This window comes from Alligator mississippiensis, chromosome 6, assembly GCF_030867095.1.
Source record: "Alligator mississippiensis isolate rAllMis1 chromosome 6, rAllMis1, whole genome shotgun sequence".
NCBI classification, from domain to species: domain Eukaryota; kingdom Metazoa; phylum Chordata; order Crocodylia; family Alligatoridae; genus Alligator; species Alligator mississippiensis.
This window is the reverse complement of record NC_081829.1, coordinates 87445913-87472735: the sequence shown is the minus strand read 5'-3', so window position 1 is coordinate 87472735 and position 26823 is coordinate 87445913. Positions and strand designations below refer to the sequence as shown.

The 26823-nt window shown below is 42.6% G+C and overlaps 1 protein-coding gene across 3 annotated transcripts in view; it reads left to right on the top strand.

Annotated features, from left to right (window-relative positions):
* Positions 1–25962, top strand: part of GRK5 (G protein-coupled receptor kinase 5) — a 250610-nt gene extending 224648 nt beyond the window's left edge. For 2 of the 3 annotated variants that reach the window (XM_019485911.2, XM_019485914.2), the window contains 6 exons: positions 774–863; positions 1872–2080; positions 11279–11416; positions 13840–13977; positions 15725–15856; positions 17817–25962. In XM_019485911.2, coding sequence (XP_019341456.1) covers positions 774–863; positions 1872–2080; positions 11279–11416; positions 13840–13977; positions 15725–15856; positions 17817–17915 — 806 coding nt within the window. In that variant the 3' untranslated portion in view covers positions 17916–25962. Of the gene's footprint in view, positions 1–773; positions 864–1871; positions 2081–11278; positions 11417–13839; positions 13978–15724; positions 15857–15996; positions 16105–17816 lie in introns of all 3 variants that reach the window. The other variant, XM_019485912.2, reaches the window with a different exon arrangement.
* Positions 25963–26823: the final 861 nt, after the last annotated feature.

The following is a 26823-nucleotide window of genomic DNA, read 5'->3' as shown; positions in this document are numbered from 1 at the left end:
TTCTTGATCTGGTGGCCTGTTCAGTAGCGGAGCCACCTTTTTCCATTGTCTCCCCTACATGATTGGTAAGAGGCTCCCAGAATACAAAAGAAGTTGTGATACCTACATCTCTGCACTTCTTTTTCTGAAATATTTTGCCCTCTCTTTAGCTCAGTTTTCTTTTTATCCAAAACTTTGAAGTCAATACAAGATATTTCCATGTCCTCCTTGATTTTTTGCTGACCTATCTCAAGCAAAGAGGACCAGTTTGCAATTTCATAAACTTGATTTTTTTTCACTCCCATTTAACTCATTCTGGTCTTTTCTTAGTTATATTATTCCCCTTAGAATACATGATTTCTTTCTTCCTTAGTGATTAAAATATTCAAATTCCATGTTTCTAGCATTATTTCCTCATAATAGTAGGTTATTGGCGATGCTTAGGGGGTGCACGTGCATGCCCTGAGATTGGCCATGCTGCCGGAAGTGTACTTCTGGTTTCGCTGCTGGCTTGGCGATCGGCCGCTGGGGGACTCCCCACACCACCAGGTCAGCGATCAGCCGCTGGGGGACCCCCTCACCTTGGGTCAGCGATCAGCCACTGGGGGACCTCCCCCCTGAGTCTGTGATCAGCGGCTGGGGGACCCCCCCTCCTGTCCATGATCTGGTGCCCTCCCAGACTCGGGAGGCACCAGTCGCCCACGTAGTAGATGAATGAAAAGCATGTTCCAATAAGGACAGCATTTGTGTGTTTAGCCATTTTAAGGTTATTATGTTTGCTTTTCTTTCTCCAGGCCATATTAGAATATCTGATTTGGGTCTAGCGGTTAAAATTCCTGAGGGCGAATCAATCCGTGGAAGAGTAGGGACGGTAGGGTATATGGGTAAGTTTTTATTTGCTCGTTTTATTGGCTCTTTACTTTGACTGTTGTATCTTGGAGATTCTTCTAACTTGTGCAGAATAAATGAACTTTCAGGAAACTGTGCCACAGGAGTGGAACCAACGAAGGATGACTGTGACTTTTTTCCAGTGGTTGACCTTCCTATAGAGAGAGGAGTGCTGTACCTGTAAAAGGGAAAGGTGTCTTTCTATTAGAGACTGAGAGACTCTACATCAGTTAAAGAAAAAGTGTGTGAGGCAGAGTGAATAAGCCTATTTGTACCACTATGTTAATCTATAAGCAAATATGCACTCATCTAACAAAATTAAGTTCCTAAAACCAGTTTAGTCATAACAGTCTGTGAATAGGTACTTAGAATATTAAAGTGGCTTAACTGATTTATCTAAAGTTAAGTAGCTGACTTGTTACTAAACCAAATCCATGATAAATAACACTATCTTATACCAATATACACAATGTTATACCAATGTATATTGGTATTCTTATAGCATTATACAGAAGTTGTGCGTGTTCGTGTTCAGAGAGTCCGTGTGCGTGGCTATGGGGGTGAGTGTATGTGTGTAGAGTTGAGTATACCTCCAACACACAGCAAATGTGTTTTTGTTTTTAAACTAAAAAAAATAAACCGACTAAAAGGACCGATTTTTATGTTATGTAATTTCATCTTTCTCCACATAATAGGTTTGTTTGTAATTTCTTTTTAAAAAATTAAGGTCTTGAAGAACTCTTAGATTGGATCAGGCAAAAATATTTAGCTTTCACTATTTTTTTTTTTTATTCCCATCTGACTTTTTATATATGCAGCAACATGAATAGCCTCATTCTTTAATTACAGTAACTCAGCTAGCAGAAGCCAGGAGGGACTCTTACATTGTACCCACAGTTCTTTGCCGTTGTGTAGTCACTGATAGAAATGAGTATTAGGGCTTTTAGTTATTTGTCAATGTAAATGTCAAGTGTTTACACAAAGTGCATCTTCCTCCTTCACAGCCCCAGAAGTCTTGAACAATCAGAGATACACTCTCAGCCCTGACTACTGGGGACTCGGGTGTCTCATTTATGAAATGATTGCTGGACAATCACCGTTTCGTGGAAGGAAAGAGAAGGTGAAGAGAGAAGAGGTGGACAGGAGAGTCCTGGAGACGGAAGAGGTTTACTCCCATAAGTTTTCTGAGGAGGCCAAGTCTATCTGTAAAATGGTAAGGGTTCATTAGTAGACTATATCCAACATTATCCAGCAAGGCCCCACAGGTAGTATATAACTACATCTAATGGGGAGCAAAACCCAGCATTGGAGTTACCCAATAGCTTGTTTCCAGGATGGCTGCGTTCACTGTTCATCTAGCTTGTTTTTACTTGGACTTGTTATTCTAATGATATCTAGTCATCTAGCATTTATCCTTCAGGCCCCCAGGAGTCATTCTTTCAAACACAATAGGCATTACTGGCAATGGAAATACCCAACCCCATAGGAGATCTCCAAGCCATAAGAGAGTTAATCCATGCCATTCCAATGTGCATCTTTGGAAGGCAGACTGAACTTCAGCTTAGACAAAAGGGCTGTCCTACCTTTGATTTCTCCAGTGTGTTGTTCTCTGGAGGGAATGACGAGATGATTCCACTCAGTGGAGACAGAGAAGGAAAAGGAAAGGTTAATTTGGGGAGTTTCACCAATACCTTGCGCAAGAGACAGGCCAGCAGCATATTAGCTACATTCTGATTGTGGCCTTGGCTAAGAGGCACTGAGGTCTCCTTGCCAAATACTGCTGGTAGCACTGTCAAGTATCATGTCTGGAAGTCATTATGGTAATTCACACCACACAAATCCAGTCTCAGATTCCAAGGATGGTAATTAGCTGACATCACTCCTGATAGATACTCCAGGCCATATACTCTTCTTGAGCTGCTTGCATAACTCCTACAGATGTCAGTGGGAGTTGTGGGCAGGGATCAAGGACAGTATGTGGGCCCCTAATGATTATTTCATGTATGCAAGCAGCCTGCTTGCTTCTCACAAACCATATTTTGGCTAATGACAGGTAGCAAAGAAACCCTGCTGCTGTCACTCATGTGCCATGCAACATTACATTTCCGTACCAAACAGAACCCTCGAGCTTGTCATAAAGAAATGGACAGAAGACAAAAAATATTCTTCCTGCTGTTTCTGCAACTAGTCGAGCAGTGATTCTCAACTAGGATGCCACAGGACCCTAGGGTGCCTTGAGGTCCTTTCAAGGGTGCCATAGGGTGCCACACAATATTAGCAGTGTTAGACTTTTACAGATATGATTCACAAGATAAACCCAGAGATTTCAAATAGAAATCAATAGTTGTGTTCTTCCTGAGTTCTTTGCAACAGAAAAACTGCCTTGCTATTTTTCTGTAGGCAAAAAAAAAAAAGTGAAGACTGAAAGCTGGCATTTTCCAAGGGGTGCCTCAAAGCTAAAAAGTTTGAGAACCACTGTAGTTGAGGATTGGAAGTATGGTGGAGTAAAATAGAATAATATTGTAGCTGCTGTTCAGGAAAAGTTAAATTTGAGTAGGACTGAGTTTGGATTGTTGGAGTAGTGTTGCAGCTGCCCTAGCTCTGATGTCATACCTGTCAGAAATCAGTCACTTTATGTAGGCTCTAAGATAGATGTCATTCAGATGTCTTACTGTCTTATCAGGTGGCTTGCTTGGGCCCTGTGCCTTTTGCAGACTGTCAATGGATGTAAAGATAGCTGTTTTTTCTAAGAAACTGGAGGAAACTGATACTTTCTAAATTATAAAATGCAACAATAAAAAAACACGTACATCTGAAAGTTGCATGTTACTGATTCCTTTTCCCACCACTCTTCACAATGCAGCTGGTTTCCTTGGACTATAAACTCTTTCAGGTTGGGTCCATGTCTTTGGATGTGTTTTCTCAGACAGTTCCTCATGGAGGCTTTTGGCTGTTGAAATATAGCTGCTATTATTTACATTAGGCCAGATACAGCAACAGTTATTTAAATGTCTCGTTGTTGCATCAAGTGACATGTTTGTGTATGTGGTTTTGCAAATGCTTGACAAATCTAAAGCTAAATCTGTCCTTTGGGTTCTGGGACTACAGGCTACCAAAGCATTTTGGGTGTCAAAACAAGTGCAATGGAATTTGTAGCTGCTGTCTTATTTCTGTTCTCCCGTGGTACTGTTAAGGTCGTATAATTTGGACATCCAAGTTTTCAAGATTTTCTTTCAAACCCTTTGGCTGATTATATAAGAGCACAGAACCCACTGGTCTTGTCTGCTGTGTGTGTGATACCAAACAGTTACAAAGAGGGTAACAATAAGCTTCCATCCTACTTGCGAATGAGGCGCAAGCCTTTAAAAATTAAAAATGGAAGATTCCCATTGGGTCATCTTACCCTCTTCCTGGCCCAGAGCAAGAGATTTTCCTGCAATATGTCATGCACTTGTGTATTCTCACATAGGATGCAGTCCCATTTTAAGCTTGTCTTACCAAGATCCACAAATGTGTGTTGTCTGGTTTTAAACAATTCAAGTGATAAGCAGTGGAGCTTCTCATAGAGAGGTAGGGCTGGAAGGGACCTGCAGAGGTCATCTAGTCCAACCTACTGCCTGTGGCAGGAGCATTTCTGTCCAAATCATCCTATACAATCCATAATCTAAACTCTACATAAACCTACCTTTGACCCTGACACAGCACACACCTGACACGCTAATCTGCCACAAGTAAAGCAGGAGAGCAGCCAACATCCTGTTTCTTTGAAATGTTGTCAATATAGGCCCGTAAGATCCCAGATAAAGGGCCATGCTCCCTGCTACAAAGGAAGGCAACCCCCCCCCACAGTCTATACCAATCTGACCTTTAGAGGTTATGCCATCATCTGATAGCCCCATTGTTAGGAAATGCAATGCACCTTTGCTTACTTTCATTCTGCTCCTCCCCTTGCATCACGTTAAATAACATCTCCCTTCTGGATGCTCTCACCCTTCACATGCTTGTAGGCAGATATCACAGCTCTTGTTAGTCATTGCCCATCCAGTTTTTTGTGTTTCATTCTTGCAATGGTTTCTCATCAGTCAACCCTGCAGCTTTTTCTGAACTGAAGCAGAGATGAATAATAGATCATTAGGAATGGGCAGCCAGCCTTTATGGGAATCTCTCCTGCCTGCAGTTCCCATATAACCAGAGGTGGTGTTCAACTCTCTAAGCAAAGGCTAAGTCATAGGTCCCTTCTCTAGCCCCTTCCACCCACACACTGGATGACTGATACAAACTCAGCCTAGTGGGGTCGGCCAAGAAGTGGGACCCTAGGCAGTTGTCCTGCATATAATAGCTCCCTTATTTCTTTTTTCCATGAAAATTCAGTCTTTCTAGGACATGCCCACACTGCTATACCTTGTTAAACATATATATGTCTCTCTCATTAAACATGTATGTCTTTCTCCTCCCCTTGACGTGCACTCATCTCCAAGGATGTGATCCAGAGCCTATTCAAGTAAATGAAGCTGGTCTGTGCTCCTTCTGCATTGCTCTGCCTGTGGCTCTTACCTCAGTGCCTTATTTGCCTGTTTCTCCCACAACCCACTTTGTGCCCCATCCCAATCTTCGAACACTGTGTCTCAGCTGATGGACAGGGAATTGCCCTTTTCTCTTTGCAGCCCCTTAAGACCCGGTTGCTCTGTGTAACGTTAAAAAAACTAAGTAGCAAAATCCTATTTGATTCCTTTGAAAACTTCAAGCTTATCTTCCTCGTGCCATGCTCTAGGGCAGCGCTTCCCAAACTGTTCCTCAGCGTGGACCCCATTTATGGCCCCGTTTCCTCAGCACAGCCCCTCACTCCCAACCCACAGCCCCCCCACACCCGCAATCCCATCTGCTGATGTTGTGACCCCATGTGGGGTTGCCACCCACAGTTTGGGAACCGCTGCTCTAAAGTAACAAGGAGTAACCATGTCATTTTGTTGCTCTAACCGCTGCCTTTCTTTTTATCCCCCAGACTGTCTTGTTACAACTTCATTATGCCAGCTCTGTTATTAGCTTATAAATGTCTCCTGTGAATAATCCCCCACACTTTGAGGCACTCTTAAAAATTATTTTTATTGTTAAGAGGAATGGGATCATCTGTTCTGCAGCGTTGCACAAACTCCGTCTGTCAGAAGGAGTTTTGCTTCTTAATGTGTTCTCTGGACATGTTAGACTGGGATGAAATCCATCAAGATTACTGGTTAAAGTAACAGTATTTTATTTTATCCTTGCATCTTTAGTACCTAACCCCTTCAGTACTATTTTTAGTCATTCGCTGAGTGCTGACAATGTACCTGTTGTCTTATTTTTTTTAACCCTTGCAAACTTTGTGATTTTTTGCAATTCCTTTCCTCATGGACGCAGCCTTTTCCATATTATCATGCAAACACCTTCAGTTATTCCCGTCCTCTTAAGAGCGAAAGGCTTTCTGACTGAGTGCCTGTCCTAATACATGCTTAAACACATGCATAAACACATAAGTGGTTTGTGGATTTTTTTAATGGTCCCCACTCCAGTTGTTTCTTTTACTGTAGAGGAAAAAACTTCAACAAAAAGAAGGAAAGCCAGACAAAAAGAAATGCCTCCAACATTACAGAGTTTGAATCCCCCACTGGGATTTGAATGTGTAACACCAAAAGATCAGACAGTTTTTGTATCAAAACAGGAGCATTAGCATGAGTACAACATTGCCATTCCAGGCTCTTCTTTGACAGGGTTATGGTCACTGCAAATCTCTGGAGACTAAATTCTGTCCTCGTTGACACATGAGATGCTGTCCCATTTTAAACCTGTTTTACCAAGATCCAACCAGAGTTGGCACTTAAGATTGATTTCAGTGCTTGGCTTCAGTCCGAGACCCTCCAGCTTCGGAGTTGTAGCTCTGCTAATTGTTCATAGACTTCAGAATTAGAATTCAAGTGCGACTCGGGGTCATTTAGCTGGTGTCCAAGAGGGATTGTCGTTAGTCTGATGTATTTGCTTTGGTTGTACTCAATTCAATGCAAATGCATTTTATGTAAATTGAACAAAACCATTCAAATTCTAGAAGCAACTCAAAATGTACAATTGTCTCCATTGTGCCTCCCTGGTTATATCCAAATGAGGTGCAGTTTTCTGTCTTGCATCAGGCTGGCCATTGCTAGCAAGTCTCTGGAGATGCAGGAGACATACCCTTCAGTGACATGAGTAAAAGCAGGGCTTCCCTTCTAGAAAAATAATCCCAATCCACACTGGCCCCAGGCTACAGCAGCAGCCAAGAGGTCTGCTGCCCTCCCGCTTTACTTATTTTACAGAGCACAAGGGAATCCTTATAGAATTTCTATATGGTTCCCTGTATTTTGCTCCCTTTTTGTCCCTCATGGACTCTTCAAGGTGTTTGCACGACAGCTGTGTCCACCACTGCCTCGGGCAAAGGCAAAAGCAAAGAAATGCTTTATCTGTGCTGCTGTCCTGCCTCTTCCAGGCAGAGAATTTTTCTCTGTGCCCAGCTGGACCATCCTGTGAAGAGATCCAGCAGTACCAGCAAAAGTGGATTCCCACCTGGAGACCAGTTGCTGGCTCTTTTTAGCTCCAGGTTCAGTGAGGCAGAGTCTCAGCAGGGATTATAGGCAAGTGCAAAGCGATGTCCACTCCAGTTAGGCTTTGGCAGTCAGCAGCAGCAGTGCATCAATAGGCATTCATGCCCCCAAACCTGGACATCTCTGAGGAACCGGGGTCTCCCCAGAAGGTCCCACCCAGCCTGCAGGTGCACATCGTCCTTCCATACCCACCCATCTGCAGACAGGAATTTCACCTGTGTAATGTCTGATTGTAAATGCTATCTCTGGGTTAATCATCTGAGTCAGTCCAGAGGCAGAAGCACTCTAAGGACTCTTGTCCACTACAGACAGCAACTGGGCCCCATCATCTCCCCCCTTCTTCCCCTAGAGCCACCTTACAGAATTATAGTAGCATTAATGTATCTAATGCAAACTGCCCAAAGTCTAGCATTCTCCACTATGAATGTCCAGCCATGACAACAACTTCAGATTAGTAAACTATTTTCTAAGAAAGGGCTGGCAAAGGTTAAGTTCATGACCGGGGGAGAATTTAAGAATAAAGGTGACCCTTCTGTCCGGGGATTCCTTCTTTCAGAGTCCTTTCAGCTTAAAGCCAAGATGTGGAGGTAGTCCTTGTCTACCTGGCTAGCAGTCTTAGGAACAAGGCAAAGAAATATCTAGCTGGGATGGGAGCTTACCCTGTAGAGGCTTAAACCCAGAATCTGACTGTGGGTTTTAGATTTAAAAAAAACCAAAAGGAAAGGGACCTGCCTCAAGTTTGCAGCCGCATCCAAGTAGCCAAACCTAAACCTCCCTTTTCCCCACTCATCTGAAGAAGGTGAATTGCCCAGGGATGAGTCCCGAGTGAAATCCCTTGGATTGCACTAGCTTGACTTGAATCTTCTGTATATAGAGGGTGGAGAGACAACAGTCAGAGACCTTCCTTGAAGCCCTGTCCCTGCCCAAAGAAGCCGTGGCTTTCTTTCAGAGGGCAAACCACCCACCTAAAACCCAGCAGTCAATGCTACATTAGAGGCTTTGGTATCTGGCATGTTTCTGTGGATGCACTTTGCAATGAGGTCCATGGCAATGAATGCAGAAATGAAACAGGATTTATGGACCATGCAGTGGAAGGTAGACAATCAAACTGTTGATGTTATACAGGCAGCAAACTGTTTGAAGAAGCCCTAGGAAATAGGATCCTACAAGCCAAGGAAAACTCTGCCACTAACCAGGCACCAGAGGAGAGATTACAATGCTCCTGTTAGGAACAAACAGTCCTTTCAAGGTTTCTTCTCAGCCGAAGTCTGTAGTTGAGATGATTACTCTGCCAGAGGGCACATGGTAGAAGGCCAACATGTGGCCTCTTGAGCCAGCCTTCCCTCAGCCCCTCCTGGCTCCCTACCTGCCTCCTCCAGGTCTGTGCTCCCAGGGCCGGGGCGCAGCCTCCAATGACACCCAGTCCTCTGGACCATGCAATACAATTCTGCACCTCTTCTCCCTCCCCTCTCCACCCACCAGTGCGATTTGCCGTATGCCAAGCTCTCTAACAGGTGGGTGACAGAGACTGCACCCCTATTTTCTGACTTCCGAGTCTATCAGATCATCGCTCAGGCTAAAGAGGAAACCCAGTATTCCCCAAGCATCAGGCTGCCGTGTGCTTCGAGAACAAAACAAGATCTTAACGTCGAGGTGGAGACGTGGAAATGTACCTCGGCAGCCGTTTCTTCTCCCCCACGCCTGGGGTCCCACTGCGGTAAAGCTCCCACGTAGGAGAGCCGGAGACAAGGGCGGGTGAGCACCATGCTAGCTGCTCTGCTGCCCTTCCCCTCTGCCCCCCCCAGGGTTGCGTTCCCAACGTTCGTTAAAACCAGAGCAAAATGCGACTCCATTGTGCCGCGCGGGGAGAGAATCACACGTATTTGTTTGTCAGAAAGCCTTTCAGCTGTGGCAGCTGCCTCCCTGGGGAGTTTTCCAGAAACGGGATCCAAGTCCCTGCTGGACACCTGCCTCCTGAGGATGTAGAAACGGTCAGCCCGAATACTCGGGCAACACAAATTGTATTATGCCAGAGTCTCTTTAGCTGGGCTTTATTCATTCAGTCAAGGCTTTTGATGCTGTTAAAACTACAAGGCTGCACAAACACTCAAGGTTTGCAATGCAGCTGTGGCAAGCGCCGATTAGCTTTTCCTCGGCCGCCCCCTGGTGGATCGTGCTGTTCTCAGTAACGAGCTGCTCAGTAACGAGTTGCCCACTGAGCAACGCAGCATCATGATTTTTCTCCCTACTCACAATTAAGCTTTTTTTTTTTTTTTTACTCACTCCTCCTGCATCTTCTCCTCTTCTCAATGTCTGATGGGAGAGGTTCCCCTTCTGAAGCCTTGCTGCTAGTGCAGGAGAATGAAGTCCATTTCAGCCTTTTGATTGGTTTCCTTTTCCATGTAATACACTGTTGGCAGCTTTTTCAAAATCAAAGGACCGAAGTCGAAGTTGGCTGAAGTGAGCATACGGCACGCCCCGAACTCCAGGAGTCATCCCCTTCCTGAGGGCCAATATTGTACTCTCCATCAATCCTCCAGCATTAGACACCAGTTTTTCCTACGGAGAGGAGACAGAAATGAATCTCACTTTAGTCTTTTTGGAAGAGCAGTTGTTTTTAATGCATTTTTACCCTCCTTGCTTACTCAAGTGGAAGCCAAGATCACTTTATTGGGCAGTTATAATCTCTAGGCCAGTCTAAGTTTATTCTGAGCTCGGGCTCCTGTTTCACTGCTTTGGCTGAAAAAGCAGCCAAGTGCAAAAAAAGCCACTTGAAATGAATGAAAAGAAAAAAGAAAACAAATCTTTTGGGTTACTGTCATTTTTGCTCTGTAGTAGAATTTCTCAAGCTTGACTTATCTGTAAAAACAATCTGTAACGGGCTTAAACCAGCTTTGTGGATTGCCTGTTATATATACGCAGCCCCCCTTGTATAGAAAATAATCAGCATTAGAGTGTTCTGCTTCTTTATGTGTACTTGTCTTAAAAGGAGTAGGGTTCAGTGACGTTTCGCCTGTACATTTTATGTCCTTATCCACTAAAATATCTCCGTCCAATGCTGTCTTTCAAGGAGATTCGTGGCCTCTCCCAAATCAATTATCTCTATACATACCGGGTTCCCCAGGAGCTCTGGTTCTAATAAACCATTCCCCCGTGCACTTCTCCATGTGCACGCTTATCTGATTTATCAATTAGGGTGAGTTCAGTTAATCGCCATTGCCCTATGAGGGAAACCCAGCAAGCAGACTGGAATCCCCTGCAGTCTAACTGATTCTGTCATCTTTTCCAAATCTCAAAGGGCACAAATGAACTTTCTTCATTCCTTCATATAAGCGACTTGCTTTTAGAGTCAAGGCACATGTTCTACTGGAAAATATTACATGGGGAAGGAAAAAAGTGCAAAAATGTAACTTTAATGGTTAGGCAAACGGCTTAAAGCAACCCAGGCAAACCTGTCTAGTAGTTGTGTCTTACTCAAAGAGATTTGGGGGGTGAGGGGTGCTTATGAAGGGATTGCCAAGCCTCCATTTCTCATAATTGTCTGTTGAGGATAAAATGAAGGAGGTTCTGAAAGACCATGAAACACTATTTACATGGTAGCCTCGTTAGGCAGGTCATTTTCTGAATGTCTGAATGGTGCTGAGTGCTGTGGGATCCTGCCTGCCTTATCCTCTCTGTAACAGCAAGAGCTCCACTTGGTGCTTTCCCAGACCGTGATTCAAACATTTTTAAAAAGCCAAAACGAAACCTTGTAGGGCTACTGTTTTTCCAACTTTCTTACAGTCCCTCTTGGCTGGTTTCAGCTCTTAACCAAAGACGTGAAGCAGAGGATGGGCTGTCAGGGAGAAGGTGCGGTGGAAGTGAAGAGACACCCGTTTTTCAAGAGTATGAATTTCAAACGATTAGAAGCAGGAATGCTGGACCCTCCCTTTGTCCCAGACGTAAGTATGATGGAGAAATTCAACAGTTTTCCAGGATCTGGGGGTTTCTTGAGATGTCTTTCTAAAATAACTGTCTGCTTATCTTTTCTATATCTGACAGTGCCATTTGCTTTTTGGATACCCATTAGGACAGGTGAACTGGTTAAATGAAGCCCTTTCATAACTGAGTCTCAAACTTAAGCTCAGCCTTCTCTTAGATTCCCAACAGAATATATTTCTCCTCCATTTTTGTGTCCTGTGAATATTGCAAGCCAGCACCAACCCTCCTGCAAGTAGGCAAGAGTTCACAGGGAAGTGGGAATTTTCATGGAGTTTGCTTCTAGAGAGGTACACAGTTCAGAAAGGTGAGACAAGTGTGTAGGTTTATATGTACAGAGAGGAAGGGTATCAGGCCAGCAGATATGATGCTAGCCTGATACTTGCCAAAGCAAAGCTCACTTCCCATGTCCTCCACTACAGACTTCCCGTGTGACCCTGGCCATGTTGCCCAGTCTTTCTTTACTTCAGTTTCTATTATAATATAATACATCTTGTATTCATGGCCTTAAGGTCCCTTCTAACCCCATGACTCCCTCTGTAAAATGGAGATAACAACACTCACTGACCTCACCATGAGGTTGTGAGGGTAAATGTGTTAAAGACTGTGATGCATCCACATACTGCAGGAAGAGAAGCCATATGCGTACCTTCAGTAGATATACATCTAGGTCCAACACCAAAATCCAGGACCGCCGTTCAAGTGGCCCAAAGTTTTACATTGTTTTGATCCCAGGGGTTTGGCGTGGCCCATTGTAATGATAGTTATTACTGGGTACTTCACAATTTCAGAACCAGGTTCAGATATCAAGCACCCATCAAGCCAGGAGGCTTGATGCTGATTTATATGAAATAGAGCCCAACCCTTAATCTCCTTTTCTGGTGTGTCCCTCACTGGAAGTCAGTATTGCAGCAGCAGCAACAAAACTTTTAAATTCACTTGAGATATATAAGTCTGCTCCCGTACACGGAGTTACAGGATTATTTTCTTCCAAGCCTGTCCTTCTGGCTGGGCTTCCTACCCTTAACATTCCTGTATAGTTCAAAGTAAACGCTGTTGTTTTGACTTATTAGGGAACGTAACAGTTTGGCAGCTCCAGTTTACATTGCTGCAAACTTAACCAAACCAAAGTGGTTTGAAAGCTTCAAACGTTTATTTTAGCTGTTCTGGTTTGCTTTGCAGTTTATTATGTGGCCTGGCTATTCCTGCCACTTAAACCCTGGTGTTATGACCTGCTTCAATGGGAAGAATTAGGAGACAAGCTACTATTTCTTTCTGATGTAGATAATTAGAAAATTCTGTGTGCAAACTGCGGGTTCAACTCGAGTGTACTAAAAGCTTAATCGAGGTATGGAAAGACTACCAGGCATCAGTTTTGCATGTATTTGCTAAAGTGGAGGCCCATAAATTTTTGCCTCATTAAGGGCAGCCTGGCTGTTTTTTGGGAAGTTGAGAGCTGCACCCAATTTGCAGAATGTAGCATTTGCATAACTCATTTTGTCCATTGTTCTCAAAACGCTTGGTTGTCCTGCCATTTTACAAACTGAGAGAGAGAGAAGTGAGTCTCTCTGCCCAAGATTACACAGTGGTCAGAAGAAACCCTTTGTCTCCCTGTGCAATCGGTGGGAGATCTCTGCACAGACAGTATGGCCACACTGACTATGATAAATAACCACTGGGAACTATTTCTGGTTCCTGTTCCCTATGGCTGATTAATGATCTGTCATCTGAGAGGTGCCACTGTCTAATTTCAGAGTACTGTATGAAAAGTACTAAGTACTGTATTAAAATAGTTAGAAGCGATTCACTTTTCCTTTGAAGAAAACACAGGAAAGTTATAGGGGTGGCTCTGGTTAGGGGCCAACATCTGCAAGAGAGCTGAGCTACTAATAAAAACAATGGAAAAATTCCAAACCTCTTCTGTTTTCTTTAGCAATTAATGTTAATTCCTTCAAAGCTTCATTCTGCAAGCATGACAGCAGCTTGAGACAGAATGAGAGTCCTGTTTGGGGCAGACAGAGCCATCTCAGGCATGCATTTCTGAATCTCCTAGTCCTCGAATGTCTTCCCTCTCCACAACCTTCTCTGAAAGAAAACTCAACTTTTTTGTTTTACTCCGTCGTCTTCACCTCACCTCTTACCCATGTGCTGCATGGATGACTACAGCCATTTTGGCTCTATAGATGCTTTAAGGACTTCAAAGTGGGAAGCATAAAATATTGAAAACAAGTCAGCCTTTGGTGACAAGCCCACAGGCAGAACAAGTCTAGGAAAAGAGGATGCAAATTGTCACTTATTGTTAAGCCTTCTCATTTGATTGAATATGTGAATTGGAGCACATGGCCAGACTAAAGAGTGTTTTCTCCCTCTTTTTTTGCTGAGACAGCCCCGAGCAGTGTACTGCAAGGATGTTTTAGACATAGAGCAATTCTCAACAGTGAAAGGAGTAAACCTGGACCAAACGGATGATGACTTCTATTCTAAGTTTTCCACAGGATCGGTATCTATACCATGGCAAAATGAGGTAAGGATACAGTATGACTGTATCACCCCAAAGCAAAACCCTGGCCAGACTATTTAAGAGGAGCTGTACAGTTCCAGTAATATATACCTACTGGGTAACTTGCCAGATTCGAATGCTTTCATAAGTTACAAATGCACTCTTTCAAAATCTGTAATGTACCACAGATGTCAGGCTCAGGTGACTGTATCTGCTGGCTCTGCATATTTGTGTAAATTGGCAAGGGCCCTACTGTACTTCCTCCTGCTGGATTTCCATAAAGACATTTTGATAGCAGCTTTGCAAAACTTCCGCAGAATGGATTACGGCCTTAATGTGGGACTTTATTTGTGACACTTATCTCATTTGTTGTTTTGTATCTGAGATGGGCCCCAGCTGCAGCATTTGAGTGAGTCTGGATCTGAACTTTCCTGGAGTGCCAGGGTTTTCAGAGCTAAGGCTTTGTTTCTGCCTGTTATAGGAACAGAGCCAGTAATAAAGTTAGTCTCCAAGTCAGGATCAAGTGCAAACCTCCTCAAGTATTAAGGATGCTCAGAAATGAGATGTTGGAAACAGGCCTGTTTTTGTCTTGATATTCTCTAAAATTGAAAAAGAAAAACGATACAAAAGCTCTTTGTGGAGTTGCTTTATTAAACCTTATTAAAATAGTGCAGAATCATATACATTCGAGATTGAAGCCATCTGTTAGATTATGCAGTTTGTTTTCCTCCTGCAACTGCCAGCAGAGATTCAGCGATTGATACAATTCACTCTAATACAGCATTCAAAATCTTGGGGGTACAAGATGCTTTTTACGCTGTATTGATTTTTTTTTTTGATGTGTTAACAGTACCTTGTGGAAGGTGATAAATATGGTAGGAAAACCCACAAAATGTCCTTGTTTAGAACAGTGGGACTTTTTCACGAGCTAGCTACAGTCAGGCTATCATAGGCTGACAGTATCCAATGAGAACTAGGCTCCTGACAGATGTTAATTTAAAGGTGCAATGGGTTCTGATGTGGGATCCCAATAATCGCACTCCTACCATGTTACACATGTAATTGTGAGATCCAGCACCAGATTCCATCACGCCATCTTGCTGGTACAGAGGAAGCCTGATCCCAGGCTCCCCCTACACCAGTAAGGAGTGGTAGGCTTGGCTCCCTGTGCTCCCCCAGCAGGGATCCCCTATCTGCTGATCAGAGGTCGCAGCTGTCCAGCTGGAAGCCCTGATCAGGAGCTCCTAGCCTCTGGAGCGCATGCGAGTCTTGAACATCTGCATTGTGCTCCAGAGGCTGGCCAGCCCTGAATGAAATTACACATATTTTGTGTCATAACTTTGTGGCTTATTCTTCATTTGATCACACCATTCATTGAATGAGAGTGTGGTCAGCTCACTCCTTAAGTTGTGATTAGCTAGTTGATCATGGTGTAAGTGTAATGTCTGTCAGAGTTAGGTGTACCCAGTGAAGCTGAATGGGATGGTTAGGTTAGGTTGGGAGGCTAACGCTGACGAACTACTAAGTTCATTTTACTAACCTATCTCTACTGTAACATCTGCAGTAAACTGCCTGGTGATAATGTTGTGTCCTAGATTCTCACGTCATGTCTTGTTCCAGTTTAGACTGTAGGCGTCTTAGGGAAGAGCATCTTTTGTGCTTGGGTAACGCTTGGCATAATAGGGCATTCATCCTGGTATTGGCCTACTGACACGCTAGTAATGAAATAAGGATGATGCATCCCCCCTTTCTTCTTTCTGTGTTTTACCAGATGATCGAAACAGAGTGTTTTAAAGAACTAAATGTGTTTGGACCAAATGGCACTATTTCACCAGACCTAAACAAAAGCTACCCCCCAGAGCCACCCAAGAAAGGATTACTACATAGAATATTTAAACGACAGGTGAGACCTTTGGTATGTAATGAAGCAACCTCTCTGAGTCTGCATGGACTCTCCTGTGCAACATGTATGCTGCTCTTGCAGTGTTACTGTCATGAGAGAGGCATGAGGAACCAAAGAGGGCATCTTCTCTCTGTTCACAGTTGCCATTTTTGCCTCATGATGCAGATTCCAGATGTTCAAGTGGTTCAAATAAGTGCCTGTCCCTTGGAGTTCCTATTTGATTCTGTACTTACACCATTCTGAGACCTGTATGTTGCCTATTTATTATTTATTGGGTATGACTGAAATTGTTCATTTAATCCAGGGCTGTCCAACTGGCAGCCAAAAGGGTTCACTTGTGGCCCCCGGGCTTCCGGTCTAAGTGCTGCTTCCCACGTTGCTCTCTTGCTGCTGCCGCCATCGTTTCTGGGCTCCCCTTCCCTCCTCCAGCTTCTGCTGCCTGCTCCTGCCCCTTGGGGGAGATGGCCCCCATGGATGAGATAACTCATGGCTGGTATCTTTGGGCCCCAAGGACCTGTTGTAATGCAGAGCTCACCAACCACAGAGCTGGCGCCCAAACAGCATGGCATAGCTGTGCAGTGCGGGTTGGGGAAGTCAGTGCAGCTCAGCATAGAGGGGCTTGCATGGTGCAGCACAGGGGGGGCCATGCGGCATGGTGTGTGACCCATGCAGCGTGTGGCTGGGGGCCTGTGACTTCTCCCCCCTCCCCTCCCTGACCCGTCAGAAATTGAACAGCCCTGATTTCATTTTTCCATCAAATATTGCGGGGGGGAGAGGGAGATGCTGATTATTTCTCTGTGTGTGCGCATGTGTGTGTGTGCACGTGCATGTGTGTAAAAGTTCTGCTTTCCATGGAGCACTTTATTTTGTTAAAAAAATTAAAACTCCAGCCTTGGGAGGTGCAATCCAACCCTGGAGCATGAAATATCTGACACGCAACTTCCTGGAGGCACCACAGCAACATTTGCAATTCATTTTTTTTTTTTTTAATCCTGAAGTAATTGGGGCTTGGCTGAATTTTCAGACCAAGAAGAAAGCCATGTTCTAAGCAACTCGGTTGTGTTGCAGTTTCCTCATCAAGTTACAGATGGTTTGAGCTGGAATTTAAGAACAGCACCTCTTCTCCAGCCCCTGCTTCTGGTCCTCTAGTCCATCACCTATATCCAACAAAGTACAGATCTGCCAGCCTTGCTGCTTCTTTTTTGCTCAGTGCTGCTAGAAGCTGCCCAGGAAACATTACCCATTAAACATACTGACAAAGCTGGCTGCCAGGCTGAGAGAACAAGTCATGCCAATGAACCCACCCCCTGGGGCTTCCCTCCCAAAATAAATACCTCTTCCTCTCTCCATCAGGCTCCGCATGCATGAGTGGGATACAGGACTAAGGCTTGGTTTTCTTATTGTGTTGCTTGCTCATCACTGTGTCCTCTTTGCAGGTGTTATACGCACTGTTCCCCACCCCACCCCCATGTCCTGTTCCTGAAACTTTTTGCTGTGCTGCCTGTGATATGCATGTCCACTTCCCCTGTTTAAGACAAATTTCTCTGATTTTTAGTAAAGTATGGAGAATTTTTCCTAAGAGCAGTATATTTCAGCACAGTTTTCCTCCTGAAACTGCCAGCAGACATTTCACAACTGATACAATTCACCAACCTTGTCCATGCTTTCTGCCCAGCCTTTGGCTGGGATGTGCTGAATTAGCTCGACATAGGACCAGAAATTTTGGTGGTGCACTGCACTGACTCATGTAGCTTGACTGTATCCTCTTTTCTCTATCTCTGTCCCATGGTCTTCCTGTAGAGAGTCAGGGCAAGGTGGCTAAGTAAGTTTATTTCATTAAATTTTAAATACCAGGAGCAAGTGGAATAGTATGACAAGGCTGTGCCACGACCAAAATGTGAGACAAATGGCAGGTATGGGTTATTTTGGGAATCTAATTATTTTTTTCATCTCTCTCCAGCATCAAAACAATTCAAAGAGTTCTCCAAATTCAAAGGCCAGTTTAAATCACCACATAAATTCCAACCATGTAAGTTCAAACTCCACCGGAAGCAGCTAGTTCCAACTCCGCTTTTTTGAAACAACATATTGCATCCTTCCACTCTAATCTAAGGAGCTTCTAAGGATGAGAGAGCATCCACCATTGAATTAAAAAAAAAAAAAAAAAAGATCTCCCAACAGCGGAGATTTCCTATCCATTCCTTCCAGTGGAGCCTCCCATTTTATGAAGAAATTTCCACTCAGGTCTGTTTTTGGAGGTGGCACTCAAGATTGTGTGAATCAAATCTGTCTATTAGAACATTGCAATAGAAATCCGACGAACATGACTACTTGCACGTATTTAAATAGCATCATACTAGAACTGAATTTTGTCTTTATTATTTTTAAAGAAAAGTTTTGTAAATTTCTCTATTGTCTCAGTTTACATTTTGTACATTTGTATTTAAATGAAAGTCGGACTTTGGGGGTGTATATTTTCCGAGCAGCAGCTGTAAAGCCATGTGTTTTAAGACATTTTTTAAAAGAAAAAAAAATCTGACTCAAGACTTCCAGAGCCTCAAATAAGAAATTGTTCTTTTTAGTGAGTATAGAAAAATATTCATATTTCACTTTAGCAAATCGGTTTTATTGACATGCAGTTTTATGGCACAATTTATTCTAATTATTTTACGTCTTATATATTTGGTTTACAGCAACACTGCATACATTTTTCCTCTTTGTTAGTTTGTAATGTCTCATTAAATGCTAAAAGTCATGGTCAAGACTTCACCACATCTAAGAATACTGTTTGCTGCATCTGAGGTTTGTAATGTCATGGGACCAGCACAGTTGGGATTTGCATTTAATTTTGTCATTAGGTCCTCACAATATTTATTGTGTTAGATCTCTCTTTTAGGCCCTTCTCATTTTTTCTTTTTACTATTGCTACTGGGAGGAAGAAAAAATGCTAGTGAAGGGAGACAAAGAAGACAAGTTATCAGTTCTTCAGGGAATTAATTTCTGCACCCACTGAAATTAATAGCAAAGCAAATTGATTTCAGTTTTGCAAGCCAAAAGTCAGAGGCTATATCACAGCTGAGCTCATGTCTAAGTGATTTACTCAATAATTTTGTTTGCGCTGACCATAGAAATCATAATGTCACCTTTCTGGAAAAGAGAGCCAAGTGTGACAGTGCAGATGGGGATCCGAACTTGTTTGGATCCAGTATCTCTCTTCTGGCTCGTTTCTACTTTCAAGTGGGCAGTAATACAGTCCCTTGATTCGTTCTGTGCTGTCGTGTTTGAATTGGGGTGTCAAAATGGCTCCTTTCCCAGCCTCCTCAACTAGTGCTGAACTTCAGAGTTCAACATCCACTGTAAAACAGCATCGTTTGCCCCGTTAACAGTTCTTCAGTTTAATGTCTCAGGCCATCTTTCTATCATCGTTGACAGCTGTCCCACTGGTATAGAGAGGATCAGGAAGATTTGAAATCATGCTATATAGTAGCACATCTGTCTTTAAATATGGGATGTTAGATATCAAGCACTGCTTCATCCTTTTCACCTGGTATTGGAAAACATTTATCCCACTGGTGTTGACAGGGTCAACTGAGCTCAGTGTCATGCCTTTTTTACAGGCTTGCTGAATTCAACTAACTACTCCTTCCCCTTTAGGACAAGTAGGGAAACCCAGCATCCAACATGACATGTCTAAGAAGTATGTGTTTTGTAGTATTCTTATCCAGGGAAATGGAGTAAGCATCTTTGTACCATGAGCACTTGTAGCTATGGTTCCTTAGACTGTTGTGAACCCAATTCCCAGGGTTTATGCAGAGAGGGCAACAGAAGATGTGCAGGGTTTTAGAGGCAAAGCCATAAAGGATGAGGACTCAAAATAATGGGCGTTCGAAACAACTTAGGGTCCAGAAGGGACAGAGAAAACAGAGTTTCTGTAAAGCAGCTGATGGATAATACCGAAGGATGAGACAGGCTTGAGCCAAGTTTATGTACATTTGTAATGGGGCACTGTATGGCACGTAGCAGAGGCACCTCACAAGGCAGCTGTTAAGACTGATGGCTTTTCCAGCCCCTAGGAAAGATGCAGCTGATTGGGATTGTGTGAAGGATCCAGAACATCAGTGAAGATTTGTTTCCCCTTTTCCTTTTGATTGGTGTCTTAGAAAGTAGAGAGGACACAGAGGATTTTGTCCCATGCTTTGTCAGTGCAAACACCTCCCAGTTCAGCTCTGACCACGATGCCACTGCAGATTTCAGCAGCGGTGAAAAATAATGGAAAGAAAATGCTGCAAATACGAAGTAATTTCCTGCTGCCAGCTAGCTGCAACAATTTCAGCTGTCTAGTAGTCACAGGGCACTTTGAAGTGCTGTCTGAGTGAAAGCCAGACACAAAGCCCACCGAAGGGAATGGGAATCTATTCATTGAATTTAATGGCTTTTGGATCACGTCCTTAATGTAAGGCCTAGGTACCCTGGAGCGCCTTCTCCAGGATGTGTACCAGGGGAAGGTGGGGATGGCAAAGAGCGGGGATTTCACCTGGTTTTAGAAAATATAGGGGAGAATTGAAGGTACAGGCTCAAATATCTGTGGCTATATTGCTGTATTACTAACATGTTTGAGAAGCTTTGTATGCCAAATTTTAATTACTTTGCCTAATGTTTTCCTAAGGAGACATGTTTTAGAAGGTAGAAGCTGATGTCCTTAGACAAGAAATGCACCTGCTTTCTCACCTGTGCTGTACATCAGTGCCCTCGCAAAGGGGCTACTCCTAAGCACAAAAGCTAGGCAAGAAAATGCAGACTGGGGGACGGAGCATGGGCAGATGATCTGTTTTGAGCTGTGCTACTCACTTTTGTCATGTTCAATAACCCTCTCTCTCTCCTTCTGAGAAACGTTGACAGTAATGTCTACCCGCTACCCAGGATGGGGTCTGTGAAGCTTAACTCATAAAAGTGCATGAAGCGTTTTGGAGCCCCATGGATAAAGGGCAGTATAAAGGGGCCAAATACAGTTTTTGCTCTAAGACCTCAAAATGCTACATTTTAACAATCTGGCTCATGAAGGCTTAAGTTTCCGTTTCGGTTTTGCCACCTGATAGCTGGACATTGGGTTCAAATCATAATTACAACTCATCCTCCACTACAGAGTGTTTGTTAAGGCTAAATATGGAGTTGACAACACTGGCTAAAAGGAACGTCGCGAGTGGCCATAACCGTGCCAGCTGTCCTGACCGTCAGTCCAGGGACTCTCCCGACCGGGGTTTGTCTGCTTCCTCCTTATTTTTTGTTATGAGTCTCACATCCCGCTTGAGACTAGGTTGAGACCACACTGCAGTTATCTCAGCAATGTGATCTGATTGAAATTTGAATAGATTTAGATGGTTGAAACTAGTGAGTCAATTCACTGCACAACCAAACTCCCCCTAGGAGTTGGAGCCTAGCTCTCAGAAGTGATGAATACTCGCAGCTCCATTTAATGTCGGTGGGAGCTGTAGGTGTTCAGCACCTCCTATCATTTCTTCATGCTGCTTTGGACGGGGCTTACAGGAGAGCGTTTGGTGTTCTGAATCATAAGGAATAGCTTTGAAGCAGGTTTGCATATAACAAAGAAACAAAAATGAATAGTTTTCTAGTGCACAATTGATTCATTTTCGTCTATCATCTTTCCAACTAGAGTGTTGTTTCTTCTAGAAAGAGCACAACATTAGATCTAGTTGAATTATGAATTTTGAATAGGTGACCAAGGAAATTTTAGCTCTTTGAAATATTTGGAAAAGATTTGCAAACTGATCCTGAATTTTTATTTGTAAGTCTTCACCAAGCAGTCTGAAGAACAGTTTTCAGCCTAAGGATTTTTTTTTGTATGAAGTGTCTAGTTCAGCTGTTTGCTATTTTATTATTCTTGGTGCATGAGAGAGTCACATGGCATGTTCCTGTTTTTTTGTTTGGATGGTTGAAACTTTTCAAATGTGAAACTAATAAAGAATCTGTGGGAAAGGATACTCTGCAGGGTGCCCAGCTCTCCAAATGAGGGTGTTTGTGCAAAATCTGCCATTCTTCAGCGATTGATCTGAAGAAAAATAGCTATTCATGCCAGTGAAAAAGGGCACAGAGATAAACAAACACCCAAGAAGAGCTCAAATGAACATTAGTGAATAAAACTCTTGTGGTCTTCGGCTAGCTGTCTGAACACAGATCCTCACAAAGGTTTATTCAGTTGCCGCTCCCAGATTTTCAAAGAAAATATGCAATGTCCTTAAGGTATATTTTATGTCATCGTAACTGGTGATCAGCTCCACCCTTGGTGACTCTGTCCAGTAGCATTGTAAGAAATATGTGGCCAAACTTTGATGTTGCTGGTGTCTTATAAGACCCTGATGCTTCTTTTCTGCTGCAAGGTATATGTGAAATGAACTGCACATAACCCAGTTGGGAGCGTTTCTAAAAGCAGCTGTCATGTTTCAGAGTCAGATTCATTTCGTATCTTTACTTTCTCCACTTTTCAGTAGACAATCCTCTAATTCTGTAATAGAAATGAAACAAAAAGTAGGGGAAGGGAAATATGAACTCCTAAGCACAATTTATGAACTAGGTTATTGTGTATGTAACAAAGGCAGTTGCTGTTTATTTTATTTCAAAGCTACCACGTTCTGCCTTTCCACGTCGTCTGTAACTCGTTTTTAGGGTGAATTGGATCACAAAAATGAGGCCATATCCTGAGCTTGTGTAAATTGCTCTGAATGAGCAGAGTAGCTGGCCCAAAGATCAAACAGAACACAGATCCTATGAGCTCAATGTAGGCCCCATAACAAGTTTAAGAGACAAGCAGCTATTCATTCACCTGCACAAAAAAGCATGGAAGTTGGGTCTATGTACCCACAGATCTGGGCCTCTCAAGTTCCCTATAAAGGTTTTTTTTGGAGGAGGAAGAAAAAAACTGCCGGAGAAACAAGGCAGCTACTTTCCCAAGCACGATTCCAGTGCCTAAAGAAGGGGAAGAGGGAAGGATAGCCCTGCATATGATGGGAAGCAACGGGTCTGCGGCATAACTGCTTGCCCTTCATAGGTATAGGAATAAGCGGCCTTAATTCGGCCCATTATATCTGACTGCAGTGTGGGTATCCACCAGAATATTGGTGTTCTTTCCTCCTTTTTAGTTCCCTATTTCTTTCTCTTTTTCCGCCCCCACCCCCTTTTTTTTTTTTCTTTGATAGCTGGTAACGTTCACTCCCACTTGATAAAATTATGGCTACATCAGACAACAGCTGCTTCTGCGAATCGTTAATACAGCACTGGAAAAGGTGGTTTTCTCTGTTTTGAGATAACATTGGGACTATGTCTTCCTTTGTGTTTGTATGATTTGTGAGGGGAGGTGATTTCTGTTATTGGACCAACTTGAATAGTTGTGGGAGAGAGGAAACAGGCTCTGGGGCCGTTGTACCAGTGTTGTGTTGTTTATATACCACCAGTGCAGCAAGACCCTTGCGTGCTCTTCTAATTTATACAACGATGTTGATAATGTCTTGTGAACAGGTGCCCCCACATTAACAAAACTCACATGCCCTGATCTGGGCTGAAGTACGTTGTCAGGGAAGTATGGAAGAAGTTATACCTATTACATAACTAAACCGAGGACATGGGTTTCCAGTGCTGTCAATGTGAAACCTTTCACTACTAGTCAATCCACCTACAGTTTTAAAATAATAATAATAATGAATGCCAGGAGAGCAAGGTTAAAAGCACCTTCCTTGCTTTTGTGTGTCAGAAGAAAAGCAGTCTCCTTTGGAACTAATAAATAATGCCCTTTATGCAATGCCGTGGGAAGATAACTTTCCCCTCTAGCTTCAAAAGGAAAATCTCTGTCAAAAAAATTAGTCTGAAAAATTTACAACTGGATTCCCGCAAGAAGCTGCAGCTTCCACACTCATAACCCCACTGTCCTCAGCAGTAATACGAATCCAAGCATCTGTATTTAGGTCTGGTTACTGTAGAGTACTGTCAAATGTGTTTTAATAAAGAGCCATACACTGGCACACTCCTTAACAGATTGCAACCTGTTTCCTAAATTGTTTGGTTACATTTTGTTCTTAATGGGTGCGTTTACAGATACTTCTTTTAAGTGGAATTAGCCTAAAATTGCCATTTTTAAGGTGCATTAGGGGTGAATGCACCTTAAAAATGGTGATGTTAGGCTAATCCCGCCTGAATTTGATACCTGCATAAAGCAAGTATCAAATTTAGTTGCAACTAGCTTAGTCGCATTAGCCCACGTTTAGACAATGCTCATTAACACATCTACGTGTGGGCTAATGCAACTTAGCTATTCACACCTAAATTTAACATGCCTTCATGTGCATTAGCGCGTCCACGTGTAGACATGCACCTAAATCCCCTTAATGCATCTTAAGCAAAGGCATATTAAGTTTAGGCGTGTATAAATACACATGTAGACATGCCCACTGTGTACTTGGAGTCAAGAGTGATGAGATCTGCTACCAATTTGCCATTGATTTCCTTTGGCGATGCCTGTATCAGGAAGCATAAGTTTCCCTTGTAGACATGGCATTTGGGCAAGACGATCTCTGTATACCTAGTATGTTTGGGGTTTTTTTCAAATGGAGGGATGACATGCAGCCATATTTATAAAGCACTTTGAGGTCTTTGGTCAAAAAATATCCCTATGACTTGGTTATGCTTATTATTTGAACAAATGAGGCCTGATCTAGCAGCTCTTATTTTTGTGACTTCACTGAGACGACTTGTGTAAATAAGGGCTTGTGATTTATTTGAATTCCTTTGAGATGCTATGATTGTGTGAATTTGGCTTTGGGAGGCCCAGCTGGGGACACCAGCAATGTAGACTTTAAAGTGTTCACGTCCTTGTTTCAGAGCTGCAATCATATACGCTCCTCCTCTTTTTATATTGACAGCAAATAGGTGTGGGGCAGACATACCAGAATAACATTCACCAGTTAAACCTCAACATCTTTCTCCTTGCCTGTTCAACAGATTTTCCACTAGCAAATAAATTCCTAGGTACCGAGTAACTTAAATGCTGTGTTAAATCAGAATGACATGTGTTTGACAAACATTGGGCTTAAGCACTGGCCCATTTTTGAAAGCTAAAGAGATAACCACATTTCTAAGATCAAAGGACTCCAAAAGGGATCCCCAAGTCTTCTGAAAATCAAATGATCTTCACCACCAGAGATGAAGAAACATTTCAGATAGTGCCTGGATGACAAATGTATTTTTCTTTCCTGTCACCCGACAGATGTTCGGTATGTTTATTCACCAGTCTGTACGAGTTATGTTGTATGTGCTGAGTGCAATCTCCTTTGATTGCCTTTCTTTTAAATATTGGACACTCTTCTCAAAGACTTAACTTTTTAGCCTTTTGAAGGTGGAGGATGTAAAAACTTCATTTTGCGTTTCCAAGCAATGTAGATAGATCTAAAGATTTCATGAACCATCTTGTATTTGCCCATATCTGACTAATGATTAAATTGTAAAATTGCAGAATTTCATATTAGGACTAGTCTTTGACCAGCTTTAAAAACTCAAATTCATATTTGGTATAAATACACACACAATATCCTTCCGATTAAATTTCAAAAAGCGTATCCTGGAGTAAATGTTTTTAAGCACTTCTAATACTGTAGTCTCTGTAAGAGGAACAGACACTTCTAAAGAAATGTTAAAGCTGTCTCTTATAATTCAGTTGACAAACCATTTTTGTAATAAATTAAAGCAAATGTTCTCAATTAGAAGAGCTAGTGGCTGTTGGTATTGTACAAAAAATCATTCTAGTATCCAAAGGGTTACTTGGTTTGTTTGTTTTTATTTTCAGGGAGATTTTTTAACATTGTTTAATGAAACTAGTTTCATTTTGAGGTTGTTTCTGAAGATAATGGCTTCTGTGTTCTATGGCTGCTTGAATTATTTGTACATAATGTCTAATAATGTCACAGTGCTGCTGTATCTAGATCAAACCACTGTTTTGTTTTGTTTTTTGGTTTTGTTTTGGGTTTTTTTGTTTTTGGTTTGTTTTTTTTTTAGAAAAATAAATTCCTTAATTTAAATACATAAAAACTTCTTACTCAGCTTTATTTTTCCCTGTCTTTTTTACTGGGTATATGCACTTCTGGGGCCAGTTCACAGTCTTGTTGAAGTTTCTGGTGATGTTGATGACATTTCTAGACAGCTAGAATATTTGCAGCCTTTACATTTTATATTTAATTTTTCTGTCCTGTTATCCCTCAACCCAGTAGTTCAGGATCACAACTTTACCTGGGGAAGGTATTCACTATTGATCTATGACTCCATAAGTAGATGCATCAGAGTAAACTTGAAGCATTGGTTTAAGTCATGTCACACTGGTTCAGTTTGTCCAGTGGGGTAAACTGTAACTTGAATCGTTTGGACCCATCTACACAACTGGATCAGTGTTGTTACTGTAATGGTTAACAGATTCCAGCATATCTAAGTCCTTGTTCACAAAATCATCCAACAATTAAGACAGAAAACTAAGCTATGATCATCAAGGATTTGTCTTCACTGCAACATTAGTTAAAGTTAGCTACATTTGAGTGAGGCAAGGCTTAAGTGAGAGTGGCTACACTGCTAAACAGCACTCAAGCAACAAAAAGCAGAGGAGCCCAATCCAGAGTGCAGTACTATCTCAAATAAGGCTTATCCTTCAACCCACATTTCCAGACAGAACAGTTAGCCTAACTTTAAAGTGCCACTTCACTCTAGTCACAGATTTGTGCAGGTGCATGGAGCAGGGTTAGGGGATACAATTGAGCTCTCACTGCAGTAAAGACAATCTTCCTCCAAAAGTGGCCCCATCCATGGACTCCAGACCTGAAATTTTGTTAGTGAGTTGCCTATGACAGAGTAGCAAAAACTGGTACTGGAGAGGGAAGGTGACTGGGACTGGAAGCAGCAGCCAGGTTTAGGGTCTAGAC